A 16,674-nucleotide genomic window follows, 5' to 3' on the forward strand; every position below is an offset into this window, starting at 1 on the left:
AAATTTTTTTTAATTTTCCTTTCTTCCTATTTGTGTATTTTAATAATAAAAAATTTATTTTTTTATTTTGGTTGATATTTGAGACCTGTAGCTGCACGGCGAAGAACCAAAGATTTAACTTTAAACGCCTGTAACGCTGCCATTTTGAAATATTTCTTAATTTAAAAAATAACTATACACAGCTTATATTGTACACTTTAAGGTATGCTTTATTTCAATTCAATAAACTGTACTCCTGTTTTTTAAATCTTGAAAAAACGTGCATTTACACGAGTTTCCCCCTTTAAGCATCCGCATAATAGAAAGAGAATCGAATCGAATTTATTGTTTAAAAATGATAAAAGTCCTACAATGACGAAGTGCAAAGTAAAACAAGAAGGGGGTTTTTATGTTTATTTCATAAATATTTTGCTTCCTCATTGTGTGAAGCAAAAAATTTGCTTCCTCGTGGAGGAAGCAATTAATTTCTTCAATTCAATCCGTATATCTGTCCTTTTCCCACATGCTTATGTCATTCGCTCGTGCTTGCATATTGACGCGGTTCAGTAAAGGACAGAACTACGGTTTCGGTTTCTTTTCTCTCTCTTGCGGCGTCTCATCGTCACTTACGGTCGCTTCTATACCTTCCCCACTCTATTTATAATATCTCTATGATAATTATGCGTTTGGATGCGTTTAAAAATCACATGAATTGTGCTTGCATTCTTAAAAACTCACAAAATACCGAAGTTATGCTAAGTTTCAGAACATTATGCGATTATGTGACTTGCATAAATGTCGTGCCTCTAATTGTAAGTTTTTAATTTTAAAACGATTTATATGTTTTTTTAGTCTTTGGACTTCGACAGAGATGGATTGAATAAACTGAAGAAGGCTATCAAAGCTATTCACAATTCAGGAAATGGTGAGTTGTATTTAAATATTTATTTAAAAGGTGCAATGTCGAATTTTGTGGTACATGTAAGTCTCTCCAAAAAGCTTGAACAGTCGATTCAACTTTTTTTAATCTGTCAGATAACTAATTATGTTTGTGGTGCGGCCATGACAGGGTCAGGGACTAAAAATGGTCTTATTTGAGTATTAATTTTAATTATTTATTACAAAACTAGATTGTTTAAAAATGATAAAAGTCCTACAATGACGAAGTGCAAAGTAAAACAAGAAGGGGGTTTTTATGTTTATTTCATAAATATTTTGCTTCCTCATTGTGTGAAGCAAAAAATTTGCTCCCTCGTGGAGGAAGCAATTGATTTCTTCAATTCAATTGATTGATTTAAAACATTTCGAGTTGAAAACTGTTTTAAATTTTTTGAAAAATTAAAAATTAAGATTTTAATTAATTTTGGTTGTAACATATACTTTATTTATGCGAATCGATTCGTTTCAATGCAAGGAATACAATTATTTTATGTATTAACTTTAATTTAATTAAACACAAATTTTTTTAGCTAAAATATGAAATTTTGATTTTTCAATTTTCATTAATTCTTAAAATTGAAATCAAATCTATAATTTATAAACCAATTGGTTCGTTTCAATGCAAGGAATAAAATTACTTCATATATAAACTTGAATTTAAATAGACAAATAATTTTTTAGCTGAAATGGGAATTTTTGATTTTTTAACTTTCATTAAATCTTTAAAAAATCAAATCTATACTTTATGTATACCAATCGATTCGTATTGACGTAAAGAAGACGATTTTATTATATATCACCTTAAATTTTCTATTTAAAAATTTTTTCAATTAAAAAAAAATTTTGGAAAAAAGACGATAAAATTTTTTGGGAGTATTTTTAAAAATCCTCTCGTCATTTTTGAGAGATTAATGTGATAAATAAGCCTGCCAAATTTTACCCAAATCCATTAAAACCTGTTAAAGATGTCGTGTTCACAAAAAAGATCCACACACATACATCTGGACAATTGATCAGGATCTCATATAACATGTTTCTATATAGAGGAAAATTTGTTTTCACTATTTTTAAAAATTTTATAAACGAAAGGACTACAAAGCTTCCTCCACGAGGAAGCAAAATAACACAAAGTTCCTTGCGAGTTGATAAATTTGTAAACGGCAGCTGTGGCATCAGACAAATACAACATGGAAACGACACGAAGTCACGTGTGTTTCTTTTACTTTGGAAAAGAGCCAGAGGAAGAGTTGACTTTACAAAGGGAAAAAAATTCAGCAGATTCGCCGTCCGGTATTAAGTTGCTTCTCCTATGGGACGTGGACGGAATGTTCTGTGGGACATCACCCATTTGCATATCACTATGATGTCAGCTCGGAACGTTCCCTCCACGTCCCTTTGGAGAAGCAACTTTAGTGCACGCTTCGGTGCAGTATCTCGTCACGCTACGCTCTCCGTTTATCTCTTGGACTCAAAACAGCTAGTACATTTGACTACTTTTTAACTACCATGTCATTCAAAAAAATTTAAAAATCGTATTGAGTATTTTCACAAATTAGTTGAAAGAAGAAAAAATGCAGTTGATAAAATGAACTAATGGGTGAAGTTCCAAAAGCATCTTACCTCCGATTTTCATGAAACTTGGTATACTAACGTATTTTGGTTCCCTGATTACGAAAATAATAGTGAAAATTGTCACAAATTTTATTTGTTCATAAAATATTTCATTTTTTATTAACTTTTGTTAGTTAATTAATTAATTTCTCGAAAACAAAAAATAATGCCATCTCAAAAATTTAACCATCGATTTATTATGACTTAAACAATATTCATGATTTTTTTCGCGCTTTTAAATGAGGGAGAACATGTTTAAAAGTTATAAACAAATTTTATTTTTTAAACAAATTGTTTAAAAATTAATATTTAAAAAAATTAATTTTTTTCTAAAAGTTTAAGGTCTTCTGCGTAAAAAACATTTACAACATTTTTCTCTATTTTTAATAGGATAAAAGTTATAAATAAAACAAAAAAATATTGCTCAAATTTGTTACTGTAAATATGTCGAAAAATATTAAAAATTTCAAATTCAAAATTTGTACACTTATTTAGCACCACTATCACTACAATTTACCGAATTTTGAGAAAATCTGAGACCTGACCCCGTATTCTGATATGAAATGCCTCATATATATATAATATTATTATATATAATTATAAATAGTTCAAGATTATTAAAAAAAATATTAATTTTGTTAACTAATTAAAAACTTTGCTTTTTTATTATTCATGTTGACTGAACTACCTAATGATTTAAACTGTGTAGATACGTAGCGTAGCGGTAGTGCAATAGGGACGTGCACGCGCGACCAGAGTTGCACATCGCACAGCGGCAATTATTAATAAATAACTTTTTTCCTAATTAAGTCTCATTTTTTTTCTCAACGATTTCTTACACAAAATTGTGTGGGGAATTCAAAAAAAAATTTAATTTTCTATAGGACGTCAAGAACACTATTTCTTAATAACATTTTATAAATAAATAATATAAAAATCTATTAAATATGAAATTTTTTCAAAATAAAAATTATATTTAGAAACTACATTTTAAGACGAGAAAAACCCTTTTTTAGGGTTCCGTACTCGGTTCGGAACCCTATTAATATCGGTTTTTTTGAAATCGTGTACCCCCCCCCCCTAGCGGCCACACAAATTTATTTGGAGGGCTGAAAATTAGTACACATATGTATTTTCGCGTGTAGATTACAGGAAAAATATAGCGAGCATGATTGGAGTTGATTATCATAGCGTTGTCAAGGAAAAACCATGAATTTTTACGAAAAATGCCTAAAAATGACTATGTACCCCCCCCCTAGCGGCCACATCTTTTGATATAAAGAGCTCAAATTTGGTACACTTACGTATTTTTACGTGAAAATTACAGGAAAAATATAGCGAACTTGATTCGGATTAATTTACATAGCGTTGTCAAGGAAAAATCAAAAATTTCGAAAAAAATTATTTATTCTCCCTAGCGCACACAATATTCAACCCAGACAGTTCATATTTAGTATACAAATGTATTTTTACGGGAAAAATACAGGGGAAAAAATCGGTCACGATTAGAGTTGATGATTAACTTTTTATCAAGTTTTTCAAGAAAAAATGACAATTTTAGGAAAAAAATGTATTTTTCTACCAAAAACGAACAAAATTTTATTTAAAGGAAATTAAATTGATATATTTTAACGTATTTTTACGTGTAGATTACAAAAAAATATAGCGAGCATGATTGGAGTTGATTATCATAGCGTTGTCAAGAAAAAACCATGAATTTTTACGAAAAATACCTAAAAATGACTATGTACCCCCCCCCCTAGCAGCCACATCTTTTAACATAAAGAGCTCAAATTTGGTACACTTACGTATTTTTACGTGAAAATTACAGGAAAAATATAGCGAACTTGATTCGGATCAATTTACATAGCGTTGTCAAGGAAAAATCAAAAATTTCGAAAAAAATGATTTATTCTCCCTAGCGCACACAATATTCAACCCAAATTGTTCATATTTGCTGTAAAACTGTATTTTTGCGTGAAAAATACAGGGATAAAATGTAAGCACGATTGGAGTTGATGATCAATTTTTATCGAATTTTTGAAGAAAAATGATAAATTTAAGAAAAAAATGTATTTTTCCGCAAAAAAGTTGATCTAAAGTGATTCAAATTTATATATTTTTACGTATTTTTACGTGTAGATTACAAAAAAAATATAGCGAGGATGATTGGAGTTGATTTTTCTGGGGCTGTCAAGAAAAAACTGATAATTTTAGAAAAAATCATGAATTTTCTCCCAATAAAGGAAAAAATTTTTTCTAAAGGGCTTCAAATTTACTATTTTTACGTATTTTTATGTGTAGATTATAGAAATAATTTAATAAACATGATTGAGTTTATTTCTTCAGTCGTTACAACTCTAAAACAAATAAAATCGGACAAGTGCGAGTTACACTCGCACTGAAATCGAGGGTTCCGTACTCGAAGCGAACTTATTTGGTATAAAAACAAATGTTTAAAAAATATGTGTTGTATGACAACTAATATAAGTGATACAAAAAGGAACAATTTTGTAAAATTCAAGAAAATTGTTCCTCTTCGTATCACTTATATTAGTTGTCATACAACACATATTTTTTAAACATTTGTTTTTATACCAAATAAGTTCGCTTCGAGTACGGAACCCTCGATTTCAGTGCGAGTGTAACTCGCACTTGTCCGATTTTATTTTAATTGGTGAACAGGAACTAGAGAAAATTTTTTTTTAAAATAACACTGCAAAAAATTTCAATTGTTTATAACTTTAACAAAAAATTTTTTTTTGACCTAAAAATTTCAGGGACTTATTTTTACCATGTAAGGAGTCAAAAGAAATGATTCTTGATTAAAAAAAAATTTCTGAATTTTAGGTGATCCCTTTGAGAAATTCTGACCCATATATATATGAGTCGCCGGAAAGTAAAACCACACATAAAATTCTGACTCCCATTGAATTAACATGGCCGTCAGAATTTTATGTGTGGTTTTACTTTCCGGCGACTCATATATATATATATATATATTCCTTTTATTTCTATGATAATTATTTGCATTAAAATAATTTAAAGCGATGAATTACACGATTTTAAAGAAAAAATAAAATTTCGCAGAAAGGGCTCGATAAATGAAGGAGACCGTTTTTTTCATTCAAGGTCATAAAAATTATCTTTAAAATTTTTTTTTAACTTGGAACAATTTTTTTTACTAATTTGGTAACCTCTACCAGTAATGCGCATAGTTTTGAAAAAATTGAACATTTAAAAATAAAAAATAAATTTTTTTATATAAAAAACACAAATTTTGTACAAAAATCAAAATAGCGTCCTCTAGATGACTTTAAAAAAATATGAAAAAATCTGACATATTTTGTTGGCCAAGAGGAGTATAAATTCGGGTTAAGGTTTTATAAAATTGAAAAAAAAGTTTTCGGTGAAACGCCTAACACTTCTCCTCACTGGAGTGGAACAGCTACTAAAGAAAACTTATAATAGTTAGAAGAAAGAAGAATAGAAAGAAAGCGGGCTGAATATTGTTTTATAGGTTAAATAATAATTTGTGAGCTGAATAATGATTTGAATTTTCTACTTTGGTGGTTAAAAAATTTATTGCGCAGCCGTAGGAGCTTCCGTTTACAACTGCGCATCATGTTACGTTTTGCAATCTTGCACAGCAAGTTTGCCGCAAGTTTTCGTGCTGATTAGGATTAGCATTAAAGATATTTGGATTTTGAGGATAAAATATGATATTGGATAAATTGGTATTGAATACATTTTGATATTGGAAAAAAAGTATTGATATTGTTTATTATGTTTTTGATGTACACGGACAAGTGTATCATAATACATATGGGCGATTCCACGTGAGATTTACATATGACCTTTTAATTTCGTCTACATATATTTTTTTCTTATTCTTTGTAGAAAAACATGAAATACGTATTTTTTTATTTTTGAAAAATCGGCCAAATTTTTTTAGTTATGAATTTTTGAAATTTTGGCTTTGCGAAAGTAGACCTTTTTTTAATGGCTTGTTTAAACAATGCTATGTGTAAAAATTAATTAAAGTAAGTAATAGTCGTTTACCTTGACTAATATTATTGCACATTTCTCTAAATATGTCATTAATTTCGTAATAAGGAACTGACATAATTAAAATTGTTAGAAAAATTGTTTCAACAATTAAAAAAAATATGTTTCAAAAAACAAAATCAAAGGCGTTATGCAGAATTTTATCATCTTTAAAATAAGACCAAGAACGTTAAAATCGGTTAAAATTTGTAGGCTCTATGTTAATTTGTCCTCATTGAGAGAAGAAAAGCACAGAATCCGTACTGTGACGAACGCCGGCCGTGTAAAATGGGTGTCAGTATCCGTTCTTTAGTTTTATTCAGTTGGTGTCGTTCATAGTTCATAGTTCATAGTTCATAGTTCATTCGCTTGTGCGAATTCATGTGTAACAGTAGATCTGTGTGTATAAACGCGTGTTTATAAAAGCATATAATGCATAATGGAAAATTTTTTAAATAAATATGACCCAATTTACTTAATATTACAATAATAAAATAGTAAATAAATTAATTACAAAATAAGAAAAAAAATTAAACGAATAAAAATAAAAGAATTATAAAAGTAAACGGTATTAATTATTATTAAAAAGAAAATTTTTTTAAATTAAAATGTCATCGTAAAGATTATTATTATTTACGTATTATTTAAAAATATAAATTCAATTTTTTATAAGAAATTTCAAAATGTATGAATAAAGTAAATAAAAAATTTGTTATTTTTAAAATCCATAACCCAAAACTAATGCAGCAATAAGTAATAATAATAATAATAATAACATTAGAATAGAATAATAATAAAAATAATTAAATATATAAAAATAAATGAGTAGAAAGTTGTTTTTAGGGTTCCGTACTCGGTTCGGAACCCTATTAATATCGGTTTTTTTGAAATCGTGTACCCCCCCCCTAGCGGCCACATAAATTTATCTGGAGGGCTGAAAATTAGTACACATATGTATTTTCGCGTGTAGATTACAGGAAAATTATAGCGAACTTGATTGGAATTGATTAACATAGCGTTGTCAAGGAAAAACCATGAATTTTTACGAAAAATGCCTAAAAATGACTATGTACCCCCCCCCTAGCGGCCACATCTTTTGACATAAAGAGCTCAAATTTGACACACTTACGTATTTTTACGTGAAAATTACAGGAAAATTATAGCGAACTTGATTCGGATCAATTTAGATAGCGTTGTCAAGGAAAAATCAAAAATTTCGAAAAAAATAATTTATTCTCCCTAGCGCACACAATATTCAACCCAGACAGATCATATTTAGTATACAAATGTATTTTTACGGGAAAAATACAGGGGAAAAAAAGCGGTCACGATTAGAGTTGATGATTAACTTTTTATCAAGTTTTTCAAGAAAAAATGACAATTTTAGGAAAAAAATGTATTTTTCCACCAAAAACGAACAAAATTTTATTTAAAGGAAATTAAATTTATATATTTTAACGTATTTTTACGTGTAGATTACAAAAAAAATATAGCGAGCATGATTGGAGTTGATTATCATAGCGTTGTCAAGGAAAAACCATGAATTTTTACGAAAAATACCTAAAAATGAGTATGTACCCCCCCCCTAGCTGCCACATCTTTTGACATAAAGAGCTCAAATTTGACACACTTACGTATTTTTACGTGAAAATTACAGGAAAATTATAGCGAACTTGATTCGGATTAATTTACATAGCGTTGTCAAGGAAAAATCAAAAATTTCGAAAAAAATGATTTATTCTCCCTAGCGCACACAATATTTAATCCAGACTGTTCATACTTGCTGTAAAACTCAATTTTTGCGTGAAAAATACAGGGAAAAAATGTAAGCGCGATTGGAGTTGATGATCAATTTTTATCAAATTTTTGAAGAAAAATGATAAATTTCAGAAAAAAAAGTATTTTTCCGCAAAAAACGAAAAAAGTTTTTCTACAGTGATTCAAATTTATATATTTTGACGTGTAGATTACAAAAAAAATATAGCGAGGATGATTGGAGTTGATTTTTCTGGAATTAATAAACAAATTTTATTTTTTAGATAACTTTCGATTTTTCCTTGACAAGCAGCTACTAGCCTTATATCAATATCTTAAGTTTTATCTCTTTTTGACTTAGAAAGATAAAATTTAATATTCAATATATTTTTAAAATGTAAATACAATAAAAATATTGCGAGTTGAAATAAAATTATGTTTCTTATATTTTTTTAGTAAAATATTTTTTAAAAAATAAAATCGGACAAGTGCGAGTTACACTCGCACTGAAATCGAGGGTTCCGTACTCGAAGCGAACTTATTTGGTATAAAAACAAATGTTTAAAAAATATGTGTTGTATGACAACTAATATAAGTGATACGAAGAGGAACAATTTTCTTGAATTTTACAAAATTGTTCCTTTTTGTATCACTTATAATAGTTGTCATACAACACATATTTTTTAAACATTTGTTTTTATACCAAATAAGTTCGCTTCGAGTACGGAACCCTCGATTTCAGTGCGAGTGTAACTCGCACTTGTCCGATTTTTTTATTTAGAAATCTAAAATTTATTCATTTAAATTTATTAAATTTATCAGGCCCATTCTGTCTTTTTTGTAAAATCTTCTGTATATTTTCAGGCATGAATAAATTATAAAAAACAAAATTTAATCGTGCCCGAATTTAAAAAAAATTAATTTTTTTCATTAAAAATTAAAAAAAAAATTTACTTAAATTTCTTAAAAGTTGAAGAAAAAACAAAACTTTTCTTCCTTGGCAAGATTTTACCAAATTCAATATTTTTAGAGATATAAGCCATTAAAAAAAGGTCTACTTTCGCAAAGCCAAAATTTCAAAAATACACATCTAAAAAAATTTGGCCGATTTTTCAAAAATAAAAAAATACGTTGTTACATCCCGAGCGAAAGGCAAGGTTGAATTTAATTTTAATTAATAAAATCAATTCTAAAATTTTGGAGGAATGGTAGCCTGATTAAGTCAAGTTGGTAAAGCTTGACCATTTATTTTTATGTGAGAACGTTTGTTCCTATTGATCCTACGGGGGACGTCTGTGAAGCTAGAACCGCCATTTCGAAATTTATAATTCGGACCTTAAAAATGAATTAGGGCTAATTTGGGGCTCTTAAGGGCCGTAGGGTAGAAATTTGGGGCTATTGGCCTTTTTTAAATCACATGCACCTCACCTTCAAATGTTGCTAGCACAGCCATACATGTAACTTTAATAATATACAGTTTTATTAGCTCTACAGCCCATGAAAATTAAGGGCTCAAAGTTCTACTATACCCAATCTTGAATAAATTCAATTTTTTTTAAAAATAACCGTCTGCACCCTGAGTGGAGAATTTTTTAATACCACCATGAGTTTTATTCACTCAATATTTAACTCTGCGATCTTGGTAATATCTCAAAATTAAGGGATAATTAAGGGCTTACATACCCTCTAGGTCAAAAACGGAAGTAAAATTTTTTGTTCTTCTTAATTTAACAGGAAATTTGACGAAATATAATTTTAACACGGTTCCCCAAGCTATTTATTAATATTTGAAATCTTAAATACCAGCACTTTATAAAAATTAAGGGCTCAAAGATCTACTATACCCAAACTTGAATAAATTCAATTTTTTTAAAAATAAACGTCTGCACCCTGAGTAAAGAATGTTTTTAACACTGCCATAAGTTTTATTTACTCAATTTTTAACTCTGCGATCTCGTTAATATCTCAAAATTAACGGCTAATTAAGGGCTTACAGCCCTTCTAGAAAAAATCGATTGAAAACGATTGAAAACAATAGGAAAGAAATTTCTATTGTCCCCAATCGTGTTTCTTAATCGTGTTCTTACAATTGAAGACGATTGACTTTCTTATTATATTCAATCGTTTTCAATCGTGTTCTATAGATTGTATTCCATGCACTATTGCTTGGTGGGAGTTTTTGAAAATTTTAAAAAATGCAACTAATTAAACAGTCTAGAAATATATAATTATTTCAAAGATTATTTTCCGAACTACAAAATTAAAATATTTATCAATGTATTTGTCACCACAGAAGAAAATCATATATTTTAACAAAAATTAATTAAAAGTTATTTTTTAATTTATCTATGAATGAAACTGCACAAGACGAAATGTTTCTCATTTATAATTTATCGAAAAAATGTTTAAAGAATAATTTTTGACAGATACATCAAGTATTGTTTTAAATTGAATTACTTAAATTTTTTTTTAATTTCAGTCAATATTGAATTTTTTTAAATAATCGAACATTGGAAGATCTACAATAATTATAAGATTCATTAGAAATAATTAAATTTCTGGTGATTTTAAATTGAAAATTTTGAAAATATTTTAATGAATGAAAAACTTTATACAAATGTAACGGCTTTAACATCCGTTTCTAGCACAAAATAAGTTTGTAAAGAATTTTAATTTAAAATTTTTAGAAAAAATTTATATTTCGAAGAGTTGCAATCAAAGTTTTTAATAAAAAATATTTTTTTTTTAAATTTATGATAAAATTTTCAAAAAGTATTAGTTAAAATTTTTTATAAATAAAATAATTATAGAATTTAATAGAAGTAATTCAATTTTGGAAGTGTTAGAATTGAAAGGTTTTGACTTATTATTTTTAAATAATTGAAATTTTGTAAAATTTAATTGAAAACAATTGAACTTTTTAAAGAATTTGATTACAATTTTTGAAAATATTTAATTGAAAAATTATGGTTTTTTGTTGTTGGAAGGAGTTTAGGTGAACTTCGAACAAAATTTATACTGAATAATTTTTTTGCTAAATTTTTTTGAAAAGCTGCTGGACACATAAAGTTTAAAAAAACTAAAAATTTTGTTCTTAAAAAAAAATTAAAAACTGAAATTATTTTAAAATGCAAGGAATAGAATTTTTTCTTATATTTATTTTTATATGTACCTAATTATTTATTTAATTTCTGTTTATATGTATTTTTTTACGTACCCATTTATTTATTTTTATTTTTTTGAGGTTATGTATTAACAACTCAAAGATTGTCATGTTTAATTTGTTTATGTATAGGATATGTAAACATATTGACATTATCCATATCACTAGAAATTTTACTTTAGATTTTAAATATTTGACACATACGCACGAATAGAACAAACTATATATTACAAAAGACTTATAAGAAAAACATCTTTCCTGTTTGATTCAACACTTTTCTTATATAATTAACTATTTGCGCATGTGCGTATATCAGTCTCCCGATAGCACCCGATTAAAAACAATTGAAAAAGTTTAACTTATTTTACACGATTGAAAACAATTCGAATCAATTGAAAAAATATATACTCCAATTGAAAACAATTCAAAACGATTAAAAAAATTTTGTACTCAATCGTTCTGAATCGTGTTTAATTGATTTTTTCTAGAAGGGAGGCCCTGTAGGTCAAAAAAGGAAGTAAACATTTTTTTCTTTTAAATTTGACAGGAAATTGCACGAAATATAATTTTAACACCGTTCCCCAAGTTATTTATTGACATTTGAAATCTTAAATACCAGAACTTTATTAAAGTTAAGGGCTAATTAACCCATTCGTTGGCAGAGGGAATTCGACAAAAAATGCCCAAAATGTACACAAAATTTTTTCTCTGAAAATTCGTACCTAGAGATTTTTGGGGTCGCTGATTACAAATCCGGTGTTAGTTTTTAAAAATTCAAAATGGCGGATTTAATATGGAGGACGAATTTTTAAAAATCGTTCAGATTCGCCAAAAATTGGTTAGTCGGGGGTTTTTTGGGTCACTATTTACGAATCTGGTGTTAGTTTTCAAAAATTCAAAATGGCGGATCCAATATGGCTGACGATTTTTTAAAAAAATTTAGATTCACCAGAAATTTGTTACTCAGAGGTTTTTGGGGTTGCTGGTTACGAATCTAAAGTCAGATTTTAAAAATATTCATAATTCAAAATGGCGGATGCGACATGGCGAATAAAATTTAAAAAATTGCCTTTTAACTTCAAAATCAAAAAACTACAAAATGTTGGATTTAATATGACCAATAGAAATACACGAAATGACTTTATTTGTACTTTTAGTGACCACCTGCATTAGCTAGTGAATTTATTCACGTTCTTTGCTTTTTATATATTTTTATTTATTTTTTTAATTATTTTTTTGTTTCATTTTTATATATTTAATTTTTTTTTTAATTTTAAAAAATTTTTGTTTTCTTAGTTAGTTAGTATTATTTAGGAGGTTAGTTGGTAGGTTAGTTTATATTATATATTGTGAACTGTAATTATTCGAAGGCATTTTCAGAATCAACTTGGACATTCGAAGTAAAAGCAACGATCAAAACACTTGTCGATTTGTGTGATATTTCCTAAAGCACGCCTGACAAAGTGGTATGTTATCGCACTTTGTACATTGTATGGTAGTATCCGTCCTTTTGTTTTTCGATTTATAAACAATGCATCGCTTTCTCATCGTCTTTCCTGATGAATTCGTGATTTTGCTTGGAACATGTGCTTGCATGCTGTTTTGTTCCATTAGAGGAGTAGGCTGAAAGTAAGTTCTGCGGGTACCTGCAGCTTTTAGCTCGCAATGCTTTTCGATAAGTTCTTCAGCTAATGCGAGTCTAAAATCGAGTTGATTTTTTATCATCTTTTTCTGACAGTGTAAAGTATTGTACGCAACGGAAGCATTGTATATAGCAATATCCAAGAGATGAAAAAATACCTTGTGGTACCATTTCACAGTCATTCGAAGCACTTCGTAGGGATGTACAACTTGATCTGATAAATCAACTCCGCCCATATTCTTGTTATAGGACATAACCACATCTGCGAAGGGACATACATTTGGCGAAAAATGGTGTTTGCCATCAGTATGATAAGTGCAATAAATGTATACAATTCATCAGGTGACAACGGAATCCATTTTAAGATCCTAGATTGAGGCTTCAATTTACCTGCTTCTCGTAGAATTTCTTCCTTTTTTTCATAATATATATTAGTTTCTGCACAAATTGAATCAATCATGTCTTCAGTAAAAAAATTTTGCAAATATTTCATAAATAGAATTATCTGCATTGAGGTTGGCAGAAGGCTGTAATCCTGCAGTCTGATCAATGAATGGGTGAGCAGTTGGAGTAAAAACTCCACTGTCAGTCCACTTTAGACCGTTTCTGAATTTTTCCAAACGTGTTGCTAGAGAAATATCTGATTCATCTTCGGAAGAATAATTGTTTTGATTGTTTACAGTTACAACTTCATCATCTTTGGTGTCACACAACCAATCATCATCATCTCTGTCATTTTCTTCTGAACAACTATCAGTATCAGATGAAATGCTTTCCTCCGAACAAACACCATCCTTGAACTTCTGCCTCTTTTTAGAACTCATTTTGAAGTGAGAAAATTGTGCTTATAACAATGATAATTATAATTTACTATAATAAATTTATTAGGAAAAAATTTATTATAATTTATTATTTATATAATTATTTATTATATTGTATACTTCCAAAAGGGATAGAATAGATTTCGATTCAAGGCTTATGTATCCTGCACGAAGAGGAATTTCAATTAAAAATTACCTTACAGTTGACAGCTGTCAACTTAAGTGTCAGCTTTTCATTAAAGTGATTATTTTTGACAAATATAACAATATAAGGGTTTTCGCGGTCGCTGATTACGAATATGATGTAAAATTTAAAATACAAGAATTGACACCATTTAGAAAACTTGCCACTTGATTTGACAGATGTCAATTGTCAATTCAACATTAAATTCGTAATCAGCGACCCCGAAAATCCCCATACTGTCATTTTCATTAAAAATAATTACTTTTTAAAATGTTGACAGTTGAAGTGACAGCATTCATCTAATTGTCATTTGACATCATAATTATTCGTAAACAGCCTCCCGAGAACTCATATACTGTCATTTTTGTTAAAAATAATCATTTTTTATCAAAGTTGATACTTGATTTGACAGCTGTCTACTGTCAAATTGGCAATTTAAAATTAAATTCGTGATCAGCGACCCCGAAAACCATTTTACTATAATTATCGTTAAAAATAGTCATTTTTTATAAAAGTTGACAGTTAAATTGGTAGCTGAAAACAGTGAAACTGTCAGGTTTAATTCATATTCGTAATCAGCGACCCCGAAAACTTTTATATTGTTACTCTCGTTAAAAATAATAATATTTTAGAAAAGTTGGCAGCTGAATTGACAGTTGGCAACTGTCAAATTGTCAATTTAACATCAAATTCGTGATCAGCGACCTCAAAAACCCCTTGAGTAGAGTTTCATTCGTTTATACCTACTCTAAATTTTGCTCGGTAGATGAAAGGAATGGTTGACGCATAAACTCGTCCATGCCAACGAAGGGGTTAAGGGCTCAAATTTCTACTATACCCAAACTTGAATAAATTCAATTTTAAAAAAACCGGCTTGGGGAAATTGAACAAATTAAAGGATCATTGACGGTAAGTTGACGGCGTTAAAATTATATTTTGTTCAATTTCCTGGCAAATTTAAATGGAAAAAAAATTTAATTCCGTTTTTGACCTAGAGGGTCTGTAAGCCCTTAATTAGCCGTTAATTTTGAGATATTAACGAGATCGCAGAGTTAAAAATTGAGTAAATAAAACTTATGTCAGTGTTAAAAACATTCTCCACTCAGGGTGCAGACGGTTATTTCTAAAAAAATTGAATTTATTCAAGTTTGGGTATAGTAGAACTTTGAGCCCTTAATTTTTATAAAGTGCTGGTATTTAAGATTTCAAATGTTAATAAATAGCTTGGGGAACCGTGTTAAAATTATATTTCGTGCAATTTCCTGTCAAATTTAAAAGAAAAAAATGTTTACTTCCTTTTTTGACCTACAAGGCCTGTAAGCCCTTAATTAGCCCTTAATTTTAATGGGCTGTAGAGCTTATAATACTGTATATTATCAAAGTTACATCTATGGCGGTTGTAGCAACATGTGAAGGTGAGGTGCATGTGATTTAAAAAAAAGGCCAGTAGCCCGAAATTTCTACTCTACGGCCCTTAAGAGCCCTAAATTAACCCTAATTCATTTTTAAGGTCCGAATTATAAATTTCGAAATGGCGGTTCTAGCTTCACAGACGTCTACAGGGGTCGTCTTTTAATTTATTTTACTATTAAATAATTGCCTTGCCACTTATAGTTGTTCAATTTAAATGACTTTAGGTATATGCGAATTTCAATGAAGAATTTTATTGATATAAATGTTGTATAATTTATTATTAATATAAATGAATGAAATCAAAATAAACTTTGCTTTCCAGAGCATCTGAATGATCTAAATCAATATTAATTTTATGAAATAATCTTAAATTATTGTTTCACATATATATTTTGCATAACTTACTTAATTGCAATAAATATACACTTGCAAAGCATTTATTTGTTGTAAATGTTTGCAGCTGTTATGAGTCAGAAACGAACATAACCTACATTTAGTTAAAATCACCTGATTGGCTCAAGCCAAAATAACGCGCGCTTTTTTAAAATAATGAAATTTATTAAATTATAATAAAATAATTGTAATAAATTAAATTATTATGAAAATAATATTACCTTTGATAACGAAATATTTTAAGTCTAAAAAAAATTATTTAACAATTATTATTATTTTCAGACAAATTTTACATATATAAAAGATTATTATTTTTCTGTTTAAAACTTTTTCTATATAATTACATGCCTTTTTGAACTTTGTTAACAATATAATTAAATATTTAATAAAATAATTGTAATAAATTATGAAACATAAATTGAATAGACAAAGAATGAAAGCAACGGAGACGGCCAAAGGCCGTCGGAGGTGCTAGTATACTAGAAAATCATCCTCAGTGGGAGTAAATAAGTTCAAAGATCACCCATCTCCAAGCTTGACCAGGGTGTCTACTAGTCCTGGAAGTCCTGGAAATGTCCTGGAATTTGAAAAAATGTCCTTGAAAGTCCTGGAATTTTAATTTTTGTCCTTGAATTTTTTATATTTTGATTTAAATTTTCAAAAATTTCTAATTTTGTCAATCAAGTTAAAAAAAATTCATTAAATAAGTAAAATGAAAATTTACTTA

General features: G+C 28.5%; 1 protein-coding gene across 5 annotated transcripts in view; it reads left to right on the plus strand.

The window, feature by feature from the left end:
* LOC127282164 (arfGAP with SH3 domain, ANK repeat and PH domain-containing protein) overlaps positions 1-16,674 on the plus strand; it is a 527,240-nt gene that overhangs the window by 13,898 nt on the left and 496,668 nt on the right. For all 5 annotated transcript variants that reach the window (XR_007843154.1, XR_007843155.1, XM_051306275.1 and 2 more), the window contains exon 3: positions 832-904. Coding sequence is in view for 3 of the 5 variants with exons in the window: in XM_051306275.1 (XP_051162232.1) it covers positions 832-904 (73 nt within the window). In the remaining 2 variants the exon portion in view is untranslated. The remainder of the gene's footprint in view (positions 1-831; positions 905-16,674) is intronic.

Source organism: Leptopilina boulardi, unplaced genomic scaffold (genome assembly GCF_019393585.1).
Source record: "Leptopilina boulardi isolate dan_hultmark-lab unplaced genomic scaffold, ZJU_Lbou_2.1 LbouV2_285, whole genome shotgun sequence".
In the NCBI taxonomy this organism is placed as follows: Eukaryota; Metazoa; Arthropoda; class Insecta; order Hymenoptera; family Figitidae; genus Leptopilina; species Leptopilina boulardi.